The sequence below is a fragment of the Etheostoma spectabile genome, chromosome 9 (assembly GCF_008692095.1).
Source record: "Etheostoma spectabile isolate EspeVRDwgs_2016 chromosome 9, UIUC_Espe_1.0, whole genome shotgun sequence".
Lineage (NCBI taxonomy): Eukaryota > Metazoa > Chordata > Actinopteri > Perciformes > Percidae > Etheostoma > Etheostoma spectabile.
Window position 1 is genome coordinate 6,412,263 of NC_045741.1, and position 23,987 is coordinate 6,436,249.

Consider the following 23,987-nt stretch of genomic DNA (forward strand, 5'->3'; position numbering starts at 1 on the left):
AAGCTCTACGCTGCTTAAATATCCTCTTAGAGACTTAGACTTAGACTTAGACTTAGACTTAGACTAGACTTAGACTAGACTTAGACTAGACTTAGACCTAGACTAGACTTAGACTTAGACTAGACTTAGACTAGACTTAGACTTAGACTAGACTTAGACTTAGACTTAGACTAGACTTAGACCTTAGACTAGACTTAGACTTAGACTAGACTTAGACCTAGACTAGACTTAGACTAGACTAGACTTAGACTAGACTAGACTTAGACTTAGACTAGACTTAGACTTAGACTAGACTTAGACTAGACTTAGACTTAGACTTAGACTTAGACTTAGACTAGACTAGACTTAGACTTAGACTTAGACTTAGACTAGACTTAGACGTCTCTTTATTGATCCTTTGGGATGACTCCCGCAGGAAATTGAAAGTTCCAGCAGCAGTTTTTAGCAAGAACAAAGAAATAAAAAATAGATTAAAAAGACAGTATAAAGACAACAAAATCAACAAAATACCAATAAAAATAATAACAACAATAAGAACATTTGTCAAATAAACAAAGAAAAGACCATCAATTATTTTTGATATTTAACATTATTAAACATTTTGGAACTTTCTGGATAAATTACCATAGACATTAGGAAACATTGTGTAAGAAACACGAATGTCTGTGCTAAAGGTTAGTGACGTTTAACTAATAGTTGAGATAATTTATTAAATAATTTGAAAGTTTTGACCCGTTAGCACAGATTAGAGAGTTTAATCTTTGGGGACCATGACTTTCTGTCTCTATATACACAGTATATATGAGCTAATTTGGGGTTTAGGCTAAAATATCCCCGAAAATGGTTGACTTGGTACCCGTGTGTTATTGACCCCTAGGTTCATTGTGTGCCGGAATTAAGGACCCCGTTTTTTAAAAGGAACAGCCCTTTGCTCTCAGAAGGAAGTAAAATACTGTTCATGTGTTCAGCGAGGACGAGCGTGTCCAGACACAGTCACGCTACTTGCTGATTAATGCATTCATAAGTACAATTAATTAGCACATTAGCACAACTGCTCATGTTTAATAGATGAAGGTGATTCTGTGACGACAGCAGCCAGCTGTGGCGTGTAAAAGCAACTGAGAGCCATTCAACTTCCGTAAAGAGGTCTTGTTTCCGTGTGACAGAGGGACTTACTACACTAAGGCAGGCAGTGGAGCGCACACACACACACACACACACACACACACACACACACACACACACACACACACACAGTTCAACTCACTATCTTTGTGGGGACCCGTCATTGACATAATGCACTCCCTAGCCCTTAACCTTAACCTTAACCCTCACCCTTGTCATTTTGGCCCCACAAAACTGTCCGGATCCCACAAGTATACGGTATTCTCGGTGTTTGAACCCCACGAATGTAGTAAAACAAGAACACACACACCACACACACACACAACACACACACACACACAAACAAACAAACACACACCTGCCTCCATGCATGCATCAGTGTGAAGCCATGCAGCGTGACTGGGAAAAGGCAAGGTAAGGATTTCCAAAAGGCCAACAGGAAAATGTTTCCACTCAAATCACAGACGTGGCAGGAACGAGGAACAATGGACCCCGAGAGGGAGAGGAAAAAGAAAAGAAATCAGTCAGGAGGAGCAAAACGCTGACCTTTGAAAACAAAAGAACAACAATGTGTAATAAAGCACCGTCCGCCATAAGGCATCAGTCGTGTTTACGCTTCGCTTTTCACAAACACTGACGGTGCAGAACTGTCGAAGGGAGGCCGCACAACCTGCAGCTCCTACAGCTCAGATTCCCACGTTCCCAGTGGCAGTCATGGACCATTTCAAATGTGTGTGTGTGTGTGTGGGGTGTGTGTGTTGTGTGTGTGTGTGTGTTGGGGGAGGGGGGTGCACATGTGATTTTAGGGGTTCCAACACTCCTGTAAGAGGCGGAGTGACATCCGACTGTTATTTTAACTCAAACAGGCCAATCAGAAAGCACAGAACAGTCACAACCACGTCTAGGACTTTCAGAAATTTAGGGGGGGGGGAATCAGTGAGCGGCCCCTACCCAAATGGTATAGCCCTGGTCGGCCTATGACATAAAACAATCAAACACCTATTTTTTTTCTTATTCACGTTTGGAAGTCTATCGGTAACGTTATCAGACGCTGTGGGACAGTAGAATGATGGAAAGCCAAAAAGAAAACAGGGAAAGGTGGAGCTGAGATGGACTGAAAAGGAAAAACGGGGATTGTGTTGCTGTGTTGTTGTTCATTCACCATCCACACATTCATCTCTACACACACACACACACACACACACACAGACAGATGCACACAGACAGATGCACACACACAGACACACACACGCGCACACACACACTGCCACACACAAAGACACAGACGCAGACACAGACGCACACACACACACACACACACACACACACACACAAACACACACAGACACACAGCCACGCACACACAGACACAGAGCCACACATACACAAACAGAGACACACAGCCACACACACACACACATACACACACAGTCAGAGACCCATACACACACACACACACACACACACATACACACACACACAGCCAGACAGACACACACAGACCCACAGCCACACACATCAACTGTGTACACTCAGCCCTGTGTGTTTAACCTCACTGCGTCCACAAACACACACACGCACACCCACACACACCACACCCACACCCACACCACCCACACACACACACACACACACACACACGTGTGTGGGGTTGCCATGTCAACGTGTGTCGTGTGTAAACAGACACACGTTCAGTCTGCTTGAGTATTGGATGACCTGCTGGAAGGAGGTGAAATGGTGTCATGTCAGAGTGGAAGGCAGCAGGATATGGTGTGTGTGGTGTGTGTGTGTGTGTGTGTGTGTGTGTGTGGTGTGTGTGTGTGTGTGTGTGTACGTACATACTGCTGAAGTATCAATCAGTTTTCTGTCTGTGTTTTCGAGGACGTGAGCAGATTCCTTTCCCTGTGAAGATGAAAGTCGACAAACAGCGTTTGACCCGCGGGCTTGACGATGGCAGAACGGGACAAACACTGACCTCCTTCTCCTGCTGCACACACACTCCTCCATTTTTTTTATTTTTTTTTTTATAATGATGAACCAAAACTGCTCGTCTGGTGAAAACTACACAGCGTCAGGATGTCATATAAGATGTTATCCATCAGATGTATCCTGTCCAACTGAGTCTTGAAGATGCTCAGGAGGCAGAAAGTGATTCCCTAACATCCACAGTGTATTTTTAACAGACGTGCAGGGAAACGCAGTAGACGTGCCACTTGGAGACGGTTTATTTTGAAGAAAAGAGGCTGTTTCTTAGGACTAAGATCATCTTCCAATGGGATGAAAGAAAAGATGAAAAGGATTTCTTCACCTACAGATGTTCTGCATCTTCTTCAAATCATATATTCATATTTTCACAACTCTGCCAAGAGAACACAATCCTCAACGATCGTCTATGGAGGGACAGGAGCTTGTGTGTGTGTGTGGTGGTGTGTGTGTTGTGTGTTGTGTGGTGTGTGTGTGTGTGTGGTGTGTGTGTGTGTGGTGTGTGTGTGTGTGGTGGTGGCGCGGTATGTTGGCTAAAGCCTTGTCCCTTTACACGTTCGGTTTAACAAAGTGTCTTTTCAAGTCAACGCTTTCCAGTTGGCAAAAACACAATCCCATCTGGGGCGTTCACCCAGCACGCACACAAAACACACACACACACACACACAAACACACACACACACACACACACCACACACCACCACACACACACCACACGCACGCGCGGACACACACGCACGCCACGCGCACACGCACGCGCACACGCACACGCAGGGGTGCCAAGCACTACATTGCTCTTCTCGTCAGCTCAAATACCAAAACAATGGCTCAATTGAGAAAAGAGGTTTGGATAGTAGGGTTTTTGTGTGTTGTGGTGTGTGTGTGTGTGGGGGTGGTGTGTGTGGGTGTGTGGTGTGGTGTGTGTGTGTGTGTGTGTGTGTGTGTAGCCCTGTTAGGTGTAATCTCTCTAAATCTACTCCTCTGTAAGACTTTTACAGCCCATTGTATCCCTTGTTGGCTGAAGCCCTCTGTCAGGCCCTCGGCACATGACCCCCCCCCACCACACCGTGTATTAGCACCGGCATCTCCAACATGCGCCAGATAGCAGGAGGGCACCTTTTGTTGTCATATTTGCCCATTTTAAAACCTGACATACAACGAGAAGTTAAGTTTAGGAAGAAGATCGTGGTTTGGATTCAGACACTCCCGAGGAACGAACACGCGATTCCTGGATGAAAATCATTGTCAAAAATGGTTTTCAAAGCAAACTGTGCTCTCCGGCTTGAAAGCGTTGTGTTTAAGGACCTAAATATTCACCCAAACCTCCAACCTACGTGGCCCTTAGCGGGCAAAACAATATGAGGAATACTGTGCATATGAATTACAGTGCATTTCTTTCTTAGCGATATGTACGAATGGCTCATGACAACAGCTTGAACACAATGCAATTTCCTGTGGATGAATCCTAACGATTCCAGTTTTTACACAATGGCGTCCCACTAGTCTGGGTAAGCCCCGCCCACTCTACCGGGGATTTGATTTCTCCCCGCAGCTCGGTCTGGAAACCGGCACGTTTAATTCCCCTGCTTCAGCTCACAATTTTGCGGGAACCAATCACAAACCGGCTTATCTACCCGGCGCGCTATCAGAATCAGAATCAGAATCAGAAATACTTTATTGGTCCCCGACGGGAAACTCTGTGTTTAAAGAAATATAAGTATGGATATTTACATAGTTAAAGGAATATTATGATACAGTATTTACATAATTAACATGATTATAATGTGTTGCAAAGGAGAAAAGTAATAATAATGATAAAAATAATAATAGTGGCAGTTGATTGGGTTATTGGCGGGTTTAACACATTCAACATGGCGGCCACCGAAGCGCAGCAACCCGTTGATGCCGCTGTCGCTTCTACGTCACCCGGATCTTTGCTCTGATTGGTTGAAGGACTATCCAATTGCGTACAGAGTCATATGAACTATGCCCGTTGGTCACGCCTCTTGTGCAGAGAAAATCCAGATCAGACACCCCCAGACCAACGCTCAATCTCAAATCTACGGATCTTGGTCAGACTAGCGTCCAACAAGATCTTCAACACCTTGCAGCCTCAAGAGGGAGCTAGCAAAGCCTGTTTTACTCATGGGTTCCTTATATGTGTGTGTGGTGGGATGTGCATTACACACTCTCTCTCTCTCTCTCTCTCTCTCTCTCTGTCTCCATCAATAAGCTTTTCACTTCCCTAATGGATGAGGAGTGAGCAGAGTGAAACCTCCGCTCTGCTCTCTAACCTTTGGGACCAGAGTGCACTTTGTTGTTTCCGTCTGCAGACGGCTCCTTCAAAACCTCCAAAATCATTTTAAGTGGTGGCAGTAAAGTTGTTTGTCTTTGGCTCGAAGCGGACAGTAAAATAACGGCGTGAATAAACTACAACACGGAGAAACAAGCAGAACGATAAATGATTCATCGCGGCTTTTAGGTCAGTTTGAGTGTACGCTAATCTAATGCTGCTAAAAGCTGCAGGGATGAAATAAAACTTAAAGTGCATGCGTAAATAATAAAAAGACAAAATACGTTCTAACAACCTTTCACACGTGCAGATCTTCAGTTAATTAAAACATCATGTGAAGAAGGTGGCGCAATAGGTCTTATAAACTGCTCATTAATACCAACATCGCGGTAACCTGCAGCCGCATCATCGAAAAGCCTAAAAACCCCGAAAAGCATTAGTGCCTCGGCGATAAAAACAAGCTGCATAATTTCTATTTTTATTTATTTTTTACAGCGCCTCGTCTGTTGAAATCAAAGCAGTCAGATGACTTGTACCTCGGGTCTATTGAGGGACTTCAGAGGAGGAAGAGGCCGTAAAAAGCAGCGTGGTTTTATGGGTGCCCATAAACAGGCTGCAGGATGGGTGGGGGGTGGGTGGGGGGGGATACGGGAGAGAGAGCAGATCTCCCCTGGTCTGAGTGATTTCTTTTAACCCTGCATTACTTTTTTAAACCTGGCCTCGAGTGGCTGCACAAGGGAGGAGAAGTATTTACAGGCGGAAGCTGTAAAATACCATTCCCCATCATGGGAATAGTGCCCCATATAGTGAGTACGTCATTTTGGAGTGGTGTTCGAATTGTTTGCAGTTAATTTCATTCACTATATAGTCCACTATGAAATACCCACAATGCACAGCTAAGCCCTATATAGTTCACTATTTAATAAACACTCCACTGGGAATAGTGAGTGAGTGAATCAGCTGCTGGCGGCTTTGAGAACATCGTCTAACGCCGACTGTACACTAGAAGAACTTTAAAGGAGAATTACGGTCGACTCCAACACGTAGCTCTGTCGTTTGTACATGTGGAGGTCTGTCAGTAGAGAGAGAAACTAACCAATCGGTGCTGCCGACACCGTGTTATCTTCCTGCTAGCGTTAGCACCCAACAGGCTCAAACAGGGCAAGTTTTAAATGGGTTTTTAGCCTCTAAACATGTTCAAAATGTCATTAATAGTACCCCCCCGCCCCCCATTGTGAAGTGATTCCTTCTGAGTGAACACAGTGAAAATGACTGCTGTAGATGTGAAAGAAATGCATTAAAGTTGTGCTAATTCAGCTCTGTATGAGAAGTGAGAAGTGTGCAGGAATGGCCACAACCAACTTGAGAACTCTATCACTACACAGGCAGAAGAAAACTTGTCACTTGTAGTTCATCCCGACCTATTCTGTTTCCACGATGTTCCACACGTCCGAGATTGCTCCGTTGCCGCAGGATGTCGTCACCTTCTTCTCTCTTTGTGTTGGCATCCTAAACTTCGGTGGATTAATGAGGACTATGGTTACCTGGTCCTCAGATCTCTGCAGGGTAAATCCAGACAGCTAGACTAGACTATCTGTCCAATCTGAGGACTATGGTTACCTGGTCCTCAGATCTCTGCAGGGTAAATCCAGACAGCTAGCTAGACCATCTGTCCAATCTGAGGACTATGGTTACCTGGTCCTCAGTTCTCTGCAGGGTAAATCCAGACAGCTAGCTAGACTATCTGTCCTATCTGAGTTGTCTGTTGACAACTAAAACTACTTTTTTCCAACAAAACAAGTTCCTTCCAGAGGCTATTTTGCAGAGGCACCATGGGTCCTTGTTGGCGCTGCCAAAGACAATTGTGATTGGTTTAAAGAAATGCCAATAAACCAGAGCCTGATTTTCTCCCATCCCAGAATGCTTTGTGGGCTCGCCAGCGCTGTGGAGGAAGGTCTCTCAACGCGAGACTAATCCAGAGCCACTTGGTTAACATCACTCGTCAGCTGATTGCTTCGTTAAATGCCAATCGATCGCATGTGGGAAAACAAAAGGGATTAACTGGGCGCCAACTCCTGGAATGTCAAGTCCGACCAATTTCATTGGTTCACTGTTGCGAAAAAAACTCATGCCGTGTCCAATTTTTATTCACTTCTTATTTTTTTATTTAATTTACAATAATAACCCTGTTCCACATAAGTAAAAATCAATAAGTCCTCTCTTTGTTTTGTGGCTTTGTTTGGTGCGTTTCTTTTTTTATGCGACGAGTCAATCTTCCTGTCGCGCGCGCATACGACAATGTGATGGTAACAGAAATCAAAACTATGACCCCTGATTCTCCACAGCCCAATGCTTTGTGGGGAGCCTCGAGGAGGAAGGTCTGTGGTGGGATAATCCCAACGCCTGGTAACCCTCGGTACCATTGCTTGCGTTGAATGCGAATCGATCAGTGGGAAAACTTATGGGTCACTGAGGGCAACTCTTGTGGATTCAATCACAATCATGTGACATTGCAGAAAAAGAAATCATGGTTCAATTTATTACTTCTTTATTTTTTTACATTACATAATACTGTTACTACATATTAAAATTCAATAAGTTCTCGTTTTTGGCTTGTTTTGACAGTTATTCTATATATAATAATGTAATTTGACTGCAGCGCGGCCATAGGGCCAATAGAGCATAACAGATAAATTTAGTTGCAACCCCTAAGTGTTCTGGCCCTGTCTGTGGGGTGGGCTCGGTGAGACCCTGTAGGTGTGGGTATTCCAACGTGCTGGACGCTCGGGTGGCTCCGGCGGAAGGGATGTGTTGGGGTCAGGAAGTTTGGGGGTCTGCTGGAGCCGCCCAAGACCCGATACCGGATAAGCGGATGAAGATGGATGGATGGAAGGGGGATCAAGTCGGACACAAATCCAACCGGCACGCACCAAGCGGCGATTGCCGGTGACAGACATGGCTCACCTCCAACGAGCCTTTTCCCAGCTCTGGACCTGCAGTTCAAAGGTGCAGTAAGCGATGCTGGGACTGTTTGTGTTACACAATACAAAGTATACAACACAATATAATTCAGGTAGGGATATGTAGACCAGAAAGGAGGGGAATTGTTGTGGTAGGTATGGGGAAGTGAGGACCCAAATGCAGAGACAGGCTAGTAGGCCGGAGAGTCATTTGCAGGAAGTTTAATAGCAAAAACAAAATGTCCAGATATCAAAATTCTCAAAGAGTCCAAGAAGAGAAAACCAAAAACAGGAACCAAGACACTGGGAAGACGGATCACAGGGATGCAAAATGAAGGCACGAAGACAAGAGACGAGGGGGGGGGGGGGGCACACAGACACAAAATACACAGGGTAATGAGGTAACGGGATGCAGGTGACAAGAGGGCTGGGAAACAAGTGGAAAACATCAGGGGCGTTTCTCAATATGTGTTCTTCTATGGACTTGTGTCCTTGTGTTCTTGTGAAACGTCATGTTTGTGGCCAAAGTACTGACCCAATACACAAGTTAGCATTTCGCCAAGAACAGTTAAAATCCCCGGATGTGATCTCGACACGCCCATTTCACCGAGGATACAGCGGATGGTAACTTGTGTGAACTTGGCCGGGCCGGTATCCAGCATTCAATTCGGGTTTAAAGCGCGTATGGTTTCCGGTACAATTTACGTATATTATTAAATCAATAAATTCATTTTTAAGACGTTTTAAGGCGAGAAATCTGCTGTGTGGATTTTGAATATAGGCAGTTCAACGAAAATTGATGGTGAATTAAAAAAGCCTTCAGGAGTTTGACAGCTCCGCAAACCCCGGCGGGCGAGCTTGCTACGCCAGCCGGGGATGACTCTCGCGAGCCGGTCAGTCAGTCAGCTCACAGACCCCTCTGGCAATAACAGGAAGAACGCTTTGTCTCAAAACTGTCAACGGCGTTTTGTGTGCTTCTGAACTTGCGAGTTCAGTCTTCCAGGTACAGCTAGCAAGTACGGTCTCCCCAAGAACACAAGTCCGTTCTTTGCTTACTTGGTATTGAGAAACGCCACAGGTAATCCCAAGAGTGGGAAAACCAAGGAAGTAAAACTAAAGACAGGTCGAGACAAAAACCAGATTTCAAAATAAAACAGGAAACAGAAAATACAGACACTCAGAGGAACACGAGACAGGACCAACAACAGACAGACAAGGACCAACAACACAAGACCAGGACCAACAACACAAGACAGGACCAACAACACAAGACCAGGGAGAAAACAAGACACAAACACAAGACAGAATCCAAGAGAATCCAAAGCAAAAAAACACAAACCACAACAGAAACCCCACGTATCCTCCCGCCAAATCCCACCCGGCATGGCCCGGGATGTGTAATAACACCCGATTTCTTTCCCAGCACACACAGAAAATAGAGCTCTTGTTGACCTTAGAGGACAAATTCGCTGAATTTGACAAAAATTGTGTTGCATTATAATTACTTAGTAGACCTTTAACAGAACGTCCAGGTGGGTCGCCGCCACGCAGCATCAGGAAACTTCAAGCGCTGCAGTCTGGCCGTCTCCCAGGAGCCTTTGCTGCTGTTTTATTCATGCCATGTTTATTCCCTTCACCTTTTTCCTTTCCCTGAGTGACTCCGCAAGCTCCACGTTATTCATCAATTTAAACACACGCGCCGTGCGGACGCGTGTGCTGTAAATTGACTTTCAAAACAGGGGCAATAAATCACAGCTCCGGCACACACAGTAACACTTCACAGATTACAGACATCAGCATGCATGAAGCTCTGCAAAAAATGTAACAAATATGTAAGAAATGTAATACTTAAATGCTTTTACTGTTGAACAAAAAGGGAGTAAGCCTATTGTTAAATATATAAAAAAAAGAAAATTCAAAATACTCCATAACAGGTGTTAATCATGCTTTTTAATTTCCAAAGAGCCTTGTGTGAGGTGTCTTTGAACTCAGCAGGGAGTTCCCTTTACATTGGAGACAATTTGCAGCTTTAATTTGATATTTTTGTTTTTATGAACCGCGTTCATACATAATTCTATGTGTGATTCTTGCTTAACTATAACGCTGAATGTCTTTTTTTTATCTCAGCGTAATTGTGCGTCAGTTTAAGTCTATAGGACGTCATTTTAACATGAACTTTAAAAAGCTCCATAATTAGTATGTTTTAAAGTTCCTGAAAACCGACCCCGGTTTGGTTAAGATGTTAGATCATGTCACCCCCCCCCCCCCGGCAAATTTTCCGACAGCATCCCGTTGCACATTTGCTCATTTTACAACGCTGTTCTAACCACTGTGTGACGTTTTTGAAGGCTTGTGTGTGTGTGTGTGTGTGTGTGTGTGTGTGTGTGTGTGTGTGTGGTGTGTATGTGTGTGTGTGTGTTGTGCAGTGTGACTGTGTGCGGTGCGTGGGGGTTGTGTCTGTATGTGTGATGAGTGTTGTAGTGTTGTGTGGCGTGTGCTGTGCGTGGGGGTTGTGTGTGTTGGGTGTGTGAGGGTTGTGTGCATGTCGTGTGAGTGTGTGTTGTGTGTGTGTGGGGTTGTGTGTGTTGGTGTGAGTGTGTGTGTGTGTGTGTGTGTGTGTGTGTGTGTGTGTGTGTGTATGCGTGTGTGTGTCTGTGATTGACAGTGTAAATTGCCTCCTGCTTGTGCAGCCGCAGCGGTTCGTTAAGACGCTTGTTTTGGTCCTCTAACTGGCATGCAGCCCTACATTCTGCAGCATGGAGTCCCACTGAGTGGTGTGTGTGTGTGTGTGTGTGTGTGTGTGTGTGTGTGTGTGTGGTGTCTGTGTCCAAAAACCTTCTCTTCCTTAACTTCAGTTAAAAGAAATTCCAACAGAGTGTGTCAACATAAAAAATGAAAAAGAACCTGTTTTAACAATTCTGTAGATATGAGTCACTTTGCTGAAACCAGGGTTGTGATCCGAGGGAACGGTGTGTAGGGAAGTGAGATTTGTGAAAACCAAAACAGACGGAATGACTTGTTCAGACGGACGACTGAAGGAGAGAACGAAATGAAAGGCAGAACAGGAAGAGAGATGCAGCCAGAGGATGTTCTGCCAACTCCACATTTCCACACGGGTGACACATGTCATAGAACGAAAGCTCTGACACACACACACAAACACACACACACACCAACATGTAATTTATCTTATTACATTTTAGACTAGGTATCAGGTTGGCCTCAGCACAGATAGAAATTCAAATTAGGATAAGAGACAGCTTGCAGGGTACAGGCAGAAGTCAGAAAACACTTAGTTTTCACCCATAAAAATATCAACAGATGGAAAAGTTAGCGAATGCTCATCAAGGGGAAGCCAAAGTGACAGAAACACAACAAAGCTTCCTCTTCATCTTCACTCTGAGACGTTAAGACATTAGCACGGCATTAGTCCGAATTTGATCAAAATCGCAATATGGACTAGTGGAGAGCTCTTCATCAGAGGGTCCATGACCTCTAGGGGGTCCTCAGAGTTACTGAAGGGGGGCCGCCCAATTATTGTTTCCAAGAAAATTAAAATATCTTAACATATAGCCAACATATTATTTGCAATATTGCAAGCAAATATAAATCAACTTGACAATTTGTGAAAAAAAACAGAAATTTGTGTAAAATACACAGATACAGTTCATCCTCAGCAACATTTTACATTAAAACATGATTATTTATAAAATCATGCCAACAATAATTAAGTTATTTTAATAGCTTAGTATATCATGCACTAAATAGGCATATAGAAAGGCTTTAGGCTGTCCTACATGTTATTGAAGGCCCAGTTTAATATGCAACTTCATATTATACAATATGTGGTAGGGGGTCCCTGATCCGTGTCTTTTTCAGTTAAGCGGTCCTTGGCTTAAATAATGTTGAAAACCCCCGGACTAGTGCAATATTCAAATGGGGGGGGGGGGGGGGGGGCAGTATTTGTTAAAGGCAAAATACAATATTTGTCACAGAATTCTGAATTTGTATTGGTGTTGCTGCAGTGAACCTCCCAGCTACAAATCCCATCCTAGGGATTCTTGCAAAAAGAAAAAAAAAAAAAATCACGATATAATCTTTTTTTTTTTTTTTAACCCTACAAATGAGGTCATTTAGCGGGGTTAGCGTGTTCGGCCGAGGCTACGATAATCGATCCCGTGAACTCGCTGAGCACAGAGCTGATCAGACGCTAACACTCTCTCTCTCTCTCTCTCTCTTCTCTCTCTCTACCATGTTTGATCTCCCAGTCATCATCCAGTCCAGCACAGTTTCATCACCTCTGTGATCACATTGATGTGCTGTCGTGACGCTAAAACTGCCAGGCGCTCAAAATTAAAAACTGGGATTGCTATTGACAGCCTCTATATGATACATACTGTATAGTGTGTGTGTGTTGTGTGTCAGTGTGTGTGTGTGCGCCAATCTTGAGGTTATGATGTGCTCTTCGTCCAGACTACTCTCTTATGAATCATATTTACATGTCGTTGGTTTGGTGCTAAACATAACATGACGTATGAAGAAAAGGACATTGGTCTCATTTTGGCAGTTAATCTCATTGGTTATGGCATCAATGTATTAGTGTTAGCAGTTTTGATTCCAGCCGTGTCTAAATTTGCAGCTTCTTTCTCAGTTCTTCCTGTTAATGACACTCAACACTTCCTGCGCTGACGTTTCGTATTTGAAGCCTCCCTTCCAGTGGCTGAAACGGCCATAACTCCTCTCTTTCCTGGCACACTTTTAGAAACATCGCAGTAGGTCTTCTTGTTAAAGTTGTTCATTAAAGCTATATTTTTACTCTTTTTTTTTTTTTTAGGCTACTCTAAAAAGGAATCCTCCTTTTAAGCCAGCATCATTCCAACTCCGGGTGAGACAACACATATCCAGTGTGTCACTCAGGTAACATCGGACCATTCTGACGTAGGATTTTAAAATTAAAAGGCTTAAATGTCCAAGTAAAGCTATATTTGAAATCTTTTTTCTGGCTGTAATAGCCATATTTTTAGTCTTTTTTAGAAATCCTCCTGTTAAGCCAGCTTCATTCAACTCCAGGTGAGACAATACGTGGTATTAGCGCAAATCAACTTGTAGATTGATGCACATGTAACGTAAAGTTTATCGACAACTTTTCCCTTCCAGGGTTGTCCAGGTGCTGTCGGAAATTCCGCCGAGTGTCCCTCATATCAGCCAGATGTCCATCACCTTCGTCTTCCTTTATGTTGACGTTCTACCCCCCCGGATTTCTGAGGACTATGGTTACCTGGTCCTAAGATCTCTGCAGGGTAAATCCAGACAGCTAGCTAGACTATCTGTCCAATCTGAGGACTATGGTTACCTGGTCCTCAGATCTCTGCAGGGTAAATCCAGACAGCTAGCTAGACTATCTGTCCTATCAGAGGACTATGGTTACCTGGTCCTTAGATCTCTGCAGGGTAAATCCAGACAGCTAGCTAGACTATCTGTCCAATCTGAGGACTATGGTTACCTGGTCCTCAGGTCTCTGCAGGGTAAATCCAGACAGCTAGCTAGACTATCTGTCCAATCAGAGGACTATGGTTACCTGGTCCTCAGATCTCTGCAGGGTAAATCCAGACAGCTAGCTAGAATATCTGTCCATCGAGGACTATGGTTACCTGGTCCTCAGGTCTCTGCAGGGTAAATCCAGACAGCTAGCTAGATATCTGTCCAATCGAGGACTATGGTTACCTGGTCCTCAGTCTCTGCAGGGTAAATCCAGACAGCTAGCTAGAATATCTGTCCATCTGAGGACTATGGTTACCTGGTCCTCAAGTCTCTGCAGGGTAAATCCAGACAGCTAGCTAGACTATCTGTCCAATCTGAGTTTTCTGTTGCACGACTAATACAACCTTTGACGTACACATGTTCCACCAAATCAAGTTCCTTCCCGAGGCCATTTTGCAGCGGCGCCATGGCTCTGTCCAGCGATTAGTCCACCCAAGACGATTGTGATTGGTTTAAAGAAATGCAAATAAACCAGAGCACATTTTTCTCCCATCCTGGAATGCTGTGTGGCAGACCTTCCTCCGCAGTGCTGTGGAGAATCAATGGTCCGGCAATGCGAGACTAACGCACATACACATAAGTTGAACCAAATTTTACAAGCTCAAGTTCCACAGAGCCACTGTTAGCTGTCTGCTGCGCAAATGAAACGGCGGAAACCCGTCTCAGAAACCACGGCAACGGACAGAGCGTTGTCTATAGGACAAAGACGGTGTGTTGCCGTTGTGAATGGAAACGCGTTCTATCTCTTTGAGGGCCTTTTTTGAGTTTCACGCCTTCAGAGTGGAGACATTTCGCTCCTATGATTTCTTCAAAAGTCTGTTTGAGGGTCTCAGTTCTTGTCAAACGCTAAACCTCTCCGCAGTGATGAAACAGTGGATGCTGAGTTACATTTGTTTTGCTTGAACAAGCTCTTTCAACCCAAAGCCTTTGGGCAGAATGAAGTGGCATTGTCTATTCTTCTGGCTTCTAATTGTATCCCTCATTTCCATAAGAGGAACAGAGTGTAGTGGGCTACAGGCCTCTTCTGCAGATAAAAGACGCGGGTCTTTATGGCTTATCACAGCAGAGCAGTGCGCTGCATGCCATTACCCTATTAGATTCAGCATATGCTCTGATTATCTGAACATTTCTTCTACCTGTGAGCAGGTAAGTGACAAGGACAGCATCAGGAAGACATTAGCTTACCGTTCTAATTAATGTTGCATGGAACTGGCAAACAGCTCCCCTCTGGGAAGGGTAAGGCGTCAGGTTCGGAAATGTAGAAGGGTGTTCACAATTGCACGATGCCAGATAGTGTTACGCGTTGTTTAGCCTTGTTGTAGATATTAGGTTTCACTCCTGATTTAATCAGCGTGGCTTCTTGGAGAGAACTGATCTGTTCAGGACTACACGTGGTGTTGTAAATTCATCTCTTAAATCAAGCATATTTCCTGCAGTGCTTAAAACAGTTATCATTAAACCACTCCTGAAGAAGAGCAATCTTGATACAACAGTCATCTGTAACTATAGGCCCATTTCCAACTTGCCATTTCTCAGCCAGATATTAGAAAAAAATGGTTTCCTTTCAGCTCATCAATTATTTAAGGTCAAACAACCTTCTGGACAATTATCAATCAGGTTTTTGGCCACAACACAGCATAGAAACAGCACTTATTAAAGTTGTGAATGATCTGCATATAAACACTGATTCTAATAAGTTATCTATACTTGTGCTCCTGGACCTCACCGTTGACCATCAGATTTTATTACACAGATTGCAAACATGGGTCAGCCTGTCTGATCCAGTCTTACACTGGTTTAGAACTTACCTGCTAGAAAGGCAATTCTTTGTGTCCATCCGGGATTTAGTCTTGGACAAAATGGCCATTATGTGTGGAGTTCCCCAAGGCTCAATTTTTGGGCCATTATTGTTTAATCTCTACACGCTCCCACATGCACATATTGTAAAGATACACAACATAAATTACTATAACTATGCAGATGATTCACAGCTATACATATCCCTATCTCCTAATTACATGCATCCCATACACTACCTAATTAATTGTATTCATGACATCAAACTTTCCCTTAAAGTTATCAGCAAACACTAGCTAGCTAGGTCAGTTGAAATTTTTAATTCTAGTTGTACTCGTGCAATGCGTGACCCCCGCAAGATCCCCACTCTTTACATATTATGACAGTCTTTAATGATGATTGAGTCAGACTTTAGTATTTTCAAAGTCTTTTCAAGATCTAGTGTATGGTAGGAATAAATGTCATTTAAAATGCTAATGTTCACTTATACATCAGTGAGTTTTACACTGTTACACACTCAGTGGAGTCAAACTTTAAAGGACTACGGGAAAGCTGTAAAACCTGATCAACATAGTGTCGATTTGTGCTACTTCCGCACAGTTTCTACACTATTTAAAGTCAGCACATGCAATGGCAAATTCTGCATGTGATGACCTGAAACCAGAGCATGTGCGGCAAAGACAAATGGTTTATTTATATTGTTCAAATGGCAATGGGCATTCCAGATGGACAAGTTGCTGTGACATTGTTTGACTAAAATGTGCACAATGTCAACAGACGGATGGAATTATGCTGTAAATTTGCTGTCAAACCAAAACTATGAGTTTAAAAGATGCTAAATACCCTATAGAGAGACTCTTTACCCTTGCACATAGTGAGTAATGCACTGTTAATAAGAGCTGCAAAGATTAATCGATTAGTTGTCAGCGATTAAATTAAAGGCCAAATATTTTGATAATCAATAAGTCGGATTCAGTATTTCTGGGGGGAAATAAAAGTCAATCTTCTCTAATTGCAGCTTGTTACATGTGAATGTTCTAGTTCCTTCACTCCTTTGTAACATTAAGCTGAATATTTGTGAGTTGTGCACAAAGCAAGTCATTAGAAGACGTATTCTCTGCCTTTTTTTTCACAATTTTCTGACATTATATAGACCAAACAATCCATTAATCGACAAAACAATCGACAGATTCATCTATTACGAAAGAAAACTACCTTTTTTGTAAGCTGCTAAAAACTGCTGCTGAAAATTTCAATTTCCTTGCGGGAGTCATCCCAAAAGGATCAATAAAGAGAAGTCTAAGTCTAATTGTTAGATGCAGGTCAAAAAAATCTTTTTGTTGTTACATTTCTGCATGACCTAAATTCCAGATCATTCCTGTTCCCGGCAAAACAGAAAGACCCTGAGCAGTGTTGTTCCAAACAGAGTGCTAAAACAGAGCAGGGCGTGCCCAAGTGTCATTTGTGACTGCAGGAATGTGCCACGGCAGGCCAACAGTGCGTCAGCCAATCAATTATTCTGGACAAATATAGCCCTGTGTGACTGCAGGATGATGGATGGATGGATGGATGAGTGGCTCAGTGAGTACACATGCTATAGCTAAGAGCATCAGAAGGCAGATACATGTCCTGAAGTATGAGATATTTCCCCCGAGCTCAGAGTGGTATGGATGTTATTTATAGAAGACCGACCAAACCCACTACCATAAAACAGACGGGCGGCCAGACAATTAAAGCGAGCCGAGAGGCGGCAGAGGAAGGAGAGGAGAGAACATTGCTCTGCCTCTGACCTATTTAGCAAATGAAGAGCCATAAACACAGCAGATCTGAATTCGCTCTGCAGCAGACAGGCAGCCAGGGCCAAAACAGAGCTTACCACCCCAACCCTGTAAAGACGCTAATCAAAGCCTGCACGGTTCAGAATAGCTTTTTAAAAAGTGGGGCAGCCTGTTTCGCAATGATGTTGGGCTCAAGTGCGTTTCGTACTCGTTACCGCTTGTTTTTGCCCAGTTCTAAATAAATCATCAAAAATCCAGCTGCACTGAACGAATACACACAGCTCGCACGCTAGTGTGCAGCACACACTTAAGTCTGCTAACTGGAATCCTTACCAAGGATACCATAAGAGATGATGAATAAATAATGTAAAGTAATGAACAAAGACTGAGTCCATTTTATGGGGAAGCAATTAAATATGAACTTTGAGTCAATCGAAGCAGTCCACATGTACAGTGAAGAGAGCGACTGGGTGGAGTCAATAGTCACCCTCAACGTGTCTTTTTCTGAAAACTGCTATCAATATGAAATATGGTTATTGACCTGCTGTTCCCAGAGTTCATGCAGCGGTTCATAGAGAGCAGGGCAAAAGGGTGTAGCTTCATCAAAACACACAGCAGGAGGCAGAAGTCCAAGCACACAACGATTACACTGTCATAATTATTCTGACTTTGGCAAAGTCTAATTGTGGTTTATCAAAACTTTATTCTGGTCATTAAATTAACACCAAAGCACTTTTCCTCTTTGGTCCCCCTACAGGTTGGAAGCGGAATTGTCCATTACCGCTGTCTCATTCCAACTACAGATCCCCTACCCGATCTGGCCAACTTGCATAGCGTGGTTATAGCCGGTAGGGAGCCGCAAAACGAATGCAGAAGTGCACGAGTTGATGAACCACTGAATCGATTATGGAAACATTATTTTAAGCTACAAAATAATCTTTGGTGTTGCATTAAGTTGACATTTTACTCATCAAGGTAAATGCACCACAATACTGCATCACAATACTGCACTAAGTGCCACCTGCACAATTGGTTTATTTACATTGTAGCATACGTAGCAGTTGTGCATTTTTGTATTCCAATCCTGTATATATTCAAATATTCCTTATATTTTATTCCCATTATTATTATTTCATGTATATTGTATGTATGTATACTGTATCCTAGTATTTCATTTATATTTATATTCTGTGCTGTGTGACTGACTTTGCTGCTGTACCACAATCATTTCCCATTTTTTTGGATCAATAAATATCTATTTATCTATCTATCTATATATCTATCTATCTATCTATCTATCTATCTATCTATCTATCTATCTATCTATCTTGCTGAGCTCTCATTACTAGAAAGCAGTGAATTTCACAACAAATTTCCAAGTCAGTTAATCTGCAAATCATTTTTAGATTCATCGATTAATCTTTTGAGAAAAGCTTAAATGCAAAAGTAACATAACATGCACGAATCAGAATGTAAACAGTCATCCATTGGATGTAAATATTGCCTCTTTATCGTTTTTCTTTTTTTTTTTAAACAAAAATACAATAAAAGCAGCATCATTCATCACAATTTAGAAGCTACAACTGCGTAATGTTTGAATTTGGTGATTATTTCATAATCAGAAACGCTTATTTTTCAGCCGATTGGCTAACTGTGTCAGCTCTGAATTAATCTTAAAATTGAGTCAAATTAACTCTAAAGGCCGTTTTATGCTTCTGTGTAGAATCGACAGTGTACCCCCGCAGACCCCTCTGCGTCTACGCCGTAGCCTGACGTGCACCTCTCGTCAAATCTACGCCGCTCGGCCGTGGCTTGGCAGCGTTGCATTTCCCCCCCCATGACTAATCTCCTGGTTCTCCTTCTCCATCAACAACATGAAATCAAGGAGAGGGTTCACTTCTCCTGCTACACATTCCCACCATGGTCAGAAAGAACAGGGGAGACACTTTGTTTCTCTCACTATGACTCTGGAGTCAGTACTCGCTCCAAAGATGTCACACACTCCCCCCCACACACACACACACAGTGATTCCCAACCAGGGGTTACGTGGAAAGATTGTGGAGCTCTACTGGTGCAATTTCAACATTTTGCAATTAGTTAAGAGAAAACTAGCTAGCAAGCGAGCCCAAAAGTTTAAACAGATAGCTAAAAGTAATGGCTACATAGTTCAAATGATTAGTTCTAAGTAATGTATAGGCCTGGGCATCGAGAACCGATTTGTATTTGAAATGGTTTTAAAAATTACAATTCCAGTGGAATCGTTTCTTTATTGGAATTGTTTGGAGGATTTGAAATTTGATCATTGGATTAAAATTTAATATGCGCAAGTTTTGGTTTCCATTGCGGCGCTCTAGTGTTGGAAAAGCTGTGAAACTGCAACCCACCATTGAATTAAAATAAAACCTTCTTCTTATAATAATGTGACCCATTTCAACTCCACCCCTCAAAGAACCGGAGTCGAAAGGAAGAATTGGAATCAGAATCGTTAAAATCCAAACGATGCCTAACCCAAGTAACATAACAAATACCTGTTTGAAATAGCTAAGAGTAACAATAGTGGATAACTGGTGGAAATATTCAACTTCCCTTTAAGAAGTAGTAGCCTAGTAGGCTAGTAGAAGTATTGCTGACCAAACCAACCTTATTACTGACAGTTACATTTCTTTAAAAACTTGATTTGTATAATGAATAGTGTTATACATTTGGAAGCCACATTGGGAATAGATGAAGGTGCACGTGAGTTCATCTGACAGGGCTGTGGGGGTACCAACAAGGACCAAAAAGGTCGTGAAACACTGCATTTCCATTGTGACCGACTGTCAAACTAGGAAATGAAAAGGAAGTTCTAAGGCATTCAATGATAGCAATCACATCTGTACTCAGTATGGTGTTTCTGTTCATGTTCAGGTATCGTAATCGGTATGAGGAAGGGGAAAAAAATGGTATTGGAACATCTTAAATAGAGCCCTAAGACCAACCCTGATAGGCCCACATCCAACCACAGGCAGTAGACATCATCTGACCTGCAGAACTTTCAAAATGTTCATACATCTTCAACCCAGAACTCAACTTCATATCACACAGCCAATGTAAACTCAAACAGATCAAGCATGCTAACAACACCAACCTGCTTGATAGCAGCTGAACCTGACACTCAATACCACTCCCATACTCTCACACTAAACACTGTATGAGCAGAGCTGCACACTCGTAGACACATACCGAAGGATTGGGCATCGAGAACTGGTTGCAACTTGGAATCGTTTGAAAAATTACTATTCCAGTGGAATCTATTTTTTTTTATTGGTATTGTTTGGAAAATGTGGTTTCAAATCAAATCATCGGTGCCGAATTCCACACAAATCAAGTTGTGGTTTCCATTGCGGCCACGCTACTTTCAGGCGCTTGTTGTGTTGCAGCCGTGTGGCTCTGTTTGACATTAAAAAAGGGTAAATGCGACCCGTTTCAACTCCACCACTCAAAGAATCAGGATCAAGACTCGATAAGAAGCAGAATCAAAAAAGAATCAAAAATTTGAAAAACCAAACGATGCCCAACCCCAGCCAAAACTGACAACATTTTACATTTTTGTTCAGTTAATGTGGATTTCATTGAAAAAAAAACTGTCCTGTTGATTATAATCCACCTGAGAAGTCCTACAGATCCAAACAGAGAAACCAAACACCCCCCATTGTGTCCGTGTTGGCAGCACTCACCTGAAGCAGCAGCTGCTCCAGGCGGCTGAGCCCCCACGTCGCTCTGCGACCCCCCAGGGGTCGGCGGTACAGGCCTGGACCAGGATTTCACCGCGGGAGGGCCGGCCCTCACCACCCCGACGTACTCCACAAAAGTCCCTGGAAAGTCTCCCTTCTCCTTGGTCCTCTCGTTGGTGCCGTGCAGCCAGCCTTTGGGGCTCCGCTCATCCCCGTCCTGGTAGTCCAGCCCCGGCACCGCCACCAGCGAGGCCTTGGAGACGGTGAGCAGGTCGCCCGGCTGGAGGCTGATGTCATTGCCACGCTCACGCTTGTACTCAAAGAGCACCCGGTACTGGAAACTGTCAGATGTCATGTTGTGTCTGTTGCCTGAGATTTGCTGAGTTTAAAGTCTTGAAAATACCAAACGGAAACTCTGTTAGTCAAACTGGAACCAAAAGTCAAACCTGGGAAACCTGTAGAACCTGTGTCGGCACCTGAGATTTGCTGCGTCGTGCTGACTTGGATGACACAGTGAAAATTATAGAAATCTTATCCCTGAGGTGAAACTTGACATATTTTTGTCCTACAACCCCATGAAGAGCAGGTCCAACCTTCTAAATCCAAAAATACAAGTCCTCCAATGAAATGGAATTCCCCAGTAAGCCGTTGCTGTATTAATGTAGATTTGGATAAATATCCATGCAGTTCTTTAAAAAAGCCACAGTATGAATCCACCGGTCAGTCCCAGCTTTCCAGTCTGAGGCCTCTCAACGGACACACCAGCTAACCAGCCACCCCGCTCTGGACTGTGATGGGAAAAGAAAAAGGGGAGTGGGGGGCGGAGGTTTGGTGGTCTGGAAACTGCAGGATGGCACCGTTTTCTTGGACAGGGCGACCTCCAGACGACGCCCCGAAGCTTCTGCAGGTTCTTCCGATTGTTAACGAGAAAGCGTACAGAACCTAAACTGAGACTACGCGGTCAGATCACACACCCATTCGCGCGCACACTCACACACGTACACACACACCTGAAGAAATCCACTGCAGTGCAGATTTTAGGCTTCTCATTGGGAGCGTCCTTGGGTGCACTCTTGTGTATGAAATCCCGCTGCTTCGCCTTTCTTGTCCGGGCAGCCTCCCGAAGCAGACCAGCCCTCCTGCAAACTTAAAATGAAGTTCTAAGGTTACCATCACACACTCTCATCCAGCTATTAGGATTTAAATGCAACATATTGATGTAGCTCAGGTTTGAAAGTCATTTTAAATGTGTCAGAGAGCAATGTAGTGCAGAGCGTGATCTAAGCTTCCCTATGAGTACATGCAAATAAGGAACATTTAAGGATATTAAAATGAAAACGCGTTGAAAATCTCCCTCACCACTCTGCTGAGCAGCCTGACACACAACAACTGAGACGGATCCGTAACAACAAGCGTGACTCGGCGAATGTGAACTTCAGACAGACAGCGTGCCAGGCTAAAACTCGCCCTGCATGCGCCAGTCGGCTGCGCGCCAACTCACCGCTCAGACTGCACGCATGCACGAGCCCGCGTCCTCCACCGACCCCTCGGTGCGTGTACTGCCCGCTTCGACACTACCTGCACCCCGAAGTGCGAAAGCCAGACATCATCCGTGAGGTGCAGCCCGTCAGGAGGAAGGGATGGACGGCGTGGCGGGTTCCAGCAGACGGGCAGCCTGCTCGGTGCTGGCGCGAGCGCCTGTGCTGATGTCAGTAAACCCCTCCCTCCCTCCCCCTCCTCCCCCTGCCGTCTGCAAATTATGCCGGCAGCCAGCGGCGGGGACGGGACGGCTCGTTGTGTGTGTGTTGTGTGTGTGTGTGTGTGTGTGTGTGTGTGTTGTGTGTGTGTGTGTGTGTGTGTGTGTGACATGCACCGCCGCTGCAGCAAAACACCGCGTGACCTAGTTACGGTGCTGCTTACAGTTTCTGTTGCATTTGGGATTTCTTTTTTTTTTATTAATTATTTTTGCCGGTGTGTGTGTGTGTGTTTGTGTGTGTGGTGTGTGTGTGTGTGGTTTGTGTGTGTGTGTGTGTGTGTGTGTGTGTTACAGAGTGGCACGAGGGTGAATGGGAGTATTGGATGTCCGGAAGCTGCAGAGAGACTGTGATGAATTATGTAACAGTCGCATTTAGGAAAACAAATTTAAAGACGGGATGATATTTAATAACCATAATGAAAAGAAGATATTTAAGAAGTGCATGATGGGAGATTTGGGAGTGTTGTTTGTTTGTCCCGTGCGCTCATGACGCAGCAGACAGCGGCAGACTGCTGCGTCATCACGGAGCACGTTTTCCATTTGGAGCTGCAAAAAAAACTTAAAAGTACAACAACTTCTGTCTTATGACAACAATCTTTTGCTGTTGTCATTCAGACATGAAGACATTTAGAAAATATGATGAGAGTTTGACATTTTATACACAATAACGGGTTTGGGTGATTCTTCATAAATTTATTCTTCAATATTTTTTAATAAAAATACTTTTTAAAAGAATAATTTTTTTATCCCCTGGGGCAGGATATTCTGACAAATGAAAAATAAATAAAAACAACAAATAGCCCCCTAATAAAAGATACTTGAAATGCAGAAGGGCAAAAAAGCAAAAGAACAAAACCATTAAAACCCAATTTCTCAAATACTTAATATATTACATTACAACTTCCCTTTCTGTTTTTTCCCTTTTTAAAGATGATTTTGGACTATATGTCCAAATGAAGGGGTTTTTATCTCATTTTTTAATTATGAAAGCTGCCCTTTCGGTTCTTTAAAATTAAATTAACTGAAATTTCCCGGAATGG

General features: G+C 43.5%; 1 protein-coding gene across 1 annotated transcript in view; it reads right to left on the reverse strand.

The window, feature by feature from the left end:
* pik3r3b (phosphoinositide-3-kinase, regulatory subunit 3b (gamma)) overlaps positions 1–22,913 on the reverse strand; it is a 249,650-nt gene extending 226,737 nt beyond the window's left edge. Inside the window, exons 1-2 of the mRNA XM_032525682.1 lie at positions 22,693–22,913; positions 21,195–22,337 (exon numbers count right to left, since the gene is read on the reverse strand). Coding sequence (XP_032381573.1) covers positions 21,195–21,546 — 352 coding nt within the window. The 5' untranslated portion in view covers positions 21,547–22,337; positions 22,693–22,913. The remainder of the gene's footprint in view (positions 1–21,194; positions 22,338–22,692) is intronic.
* Between the last annotated feature and the right edge of the window lie 1,074 nt (positions 22,914–23,987).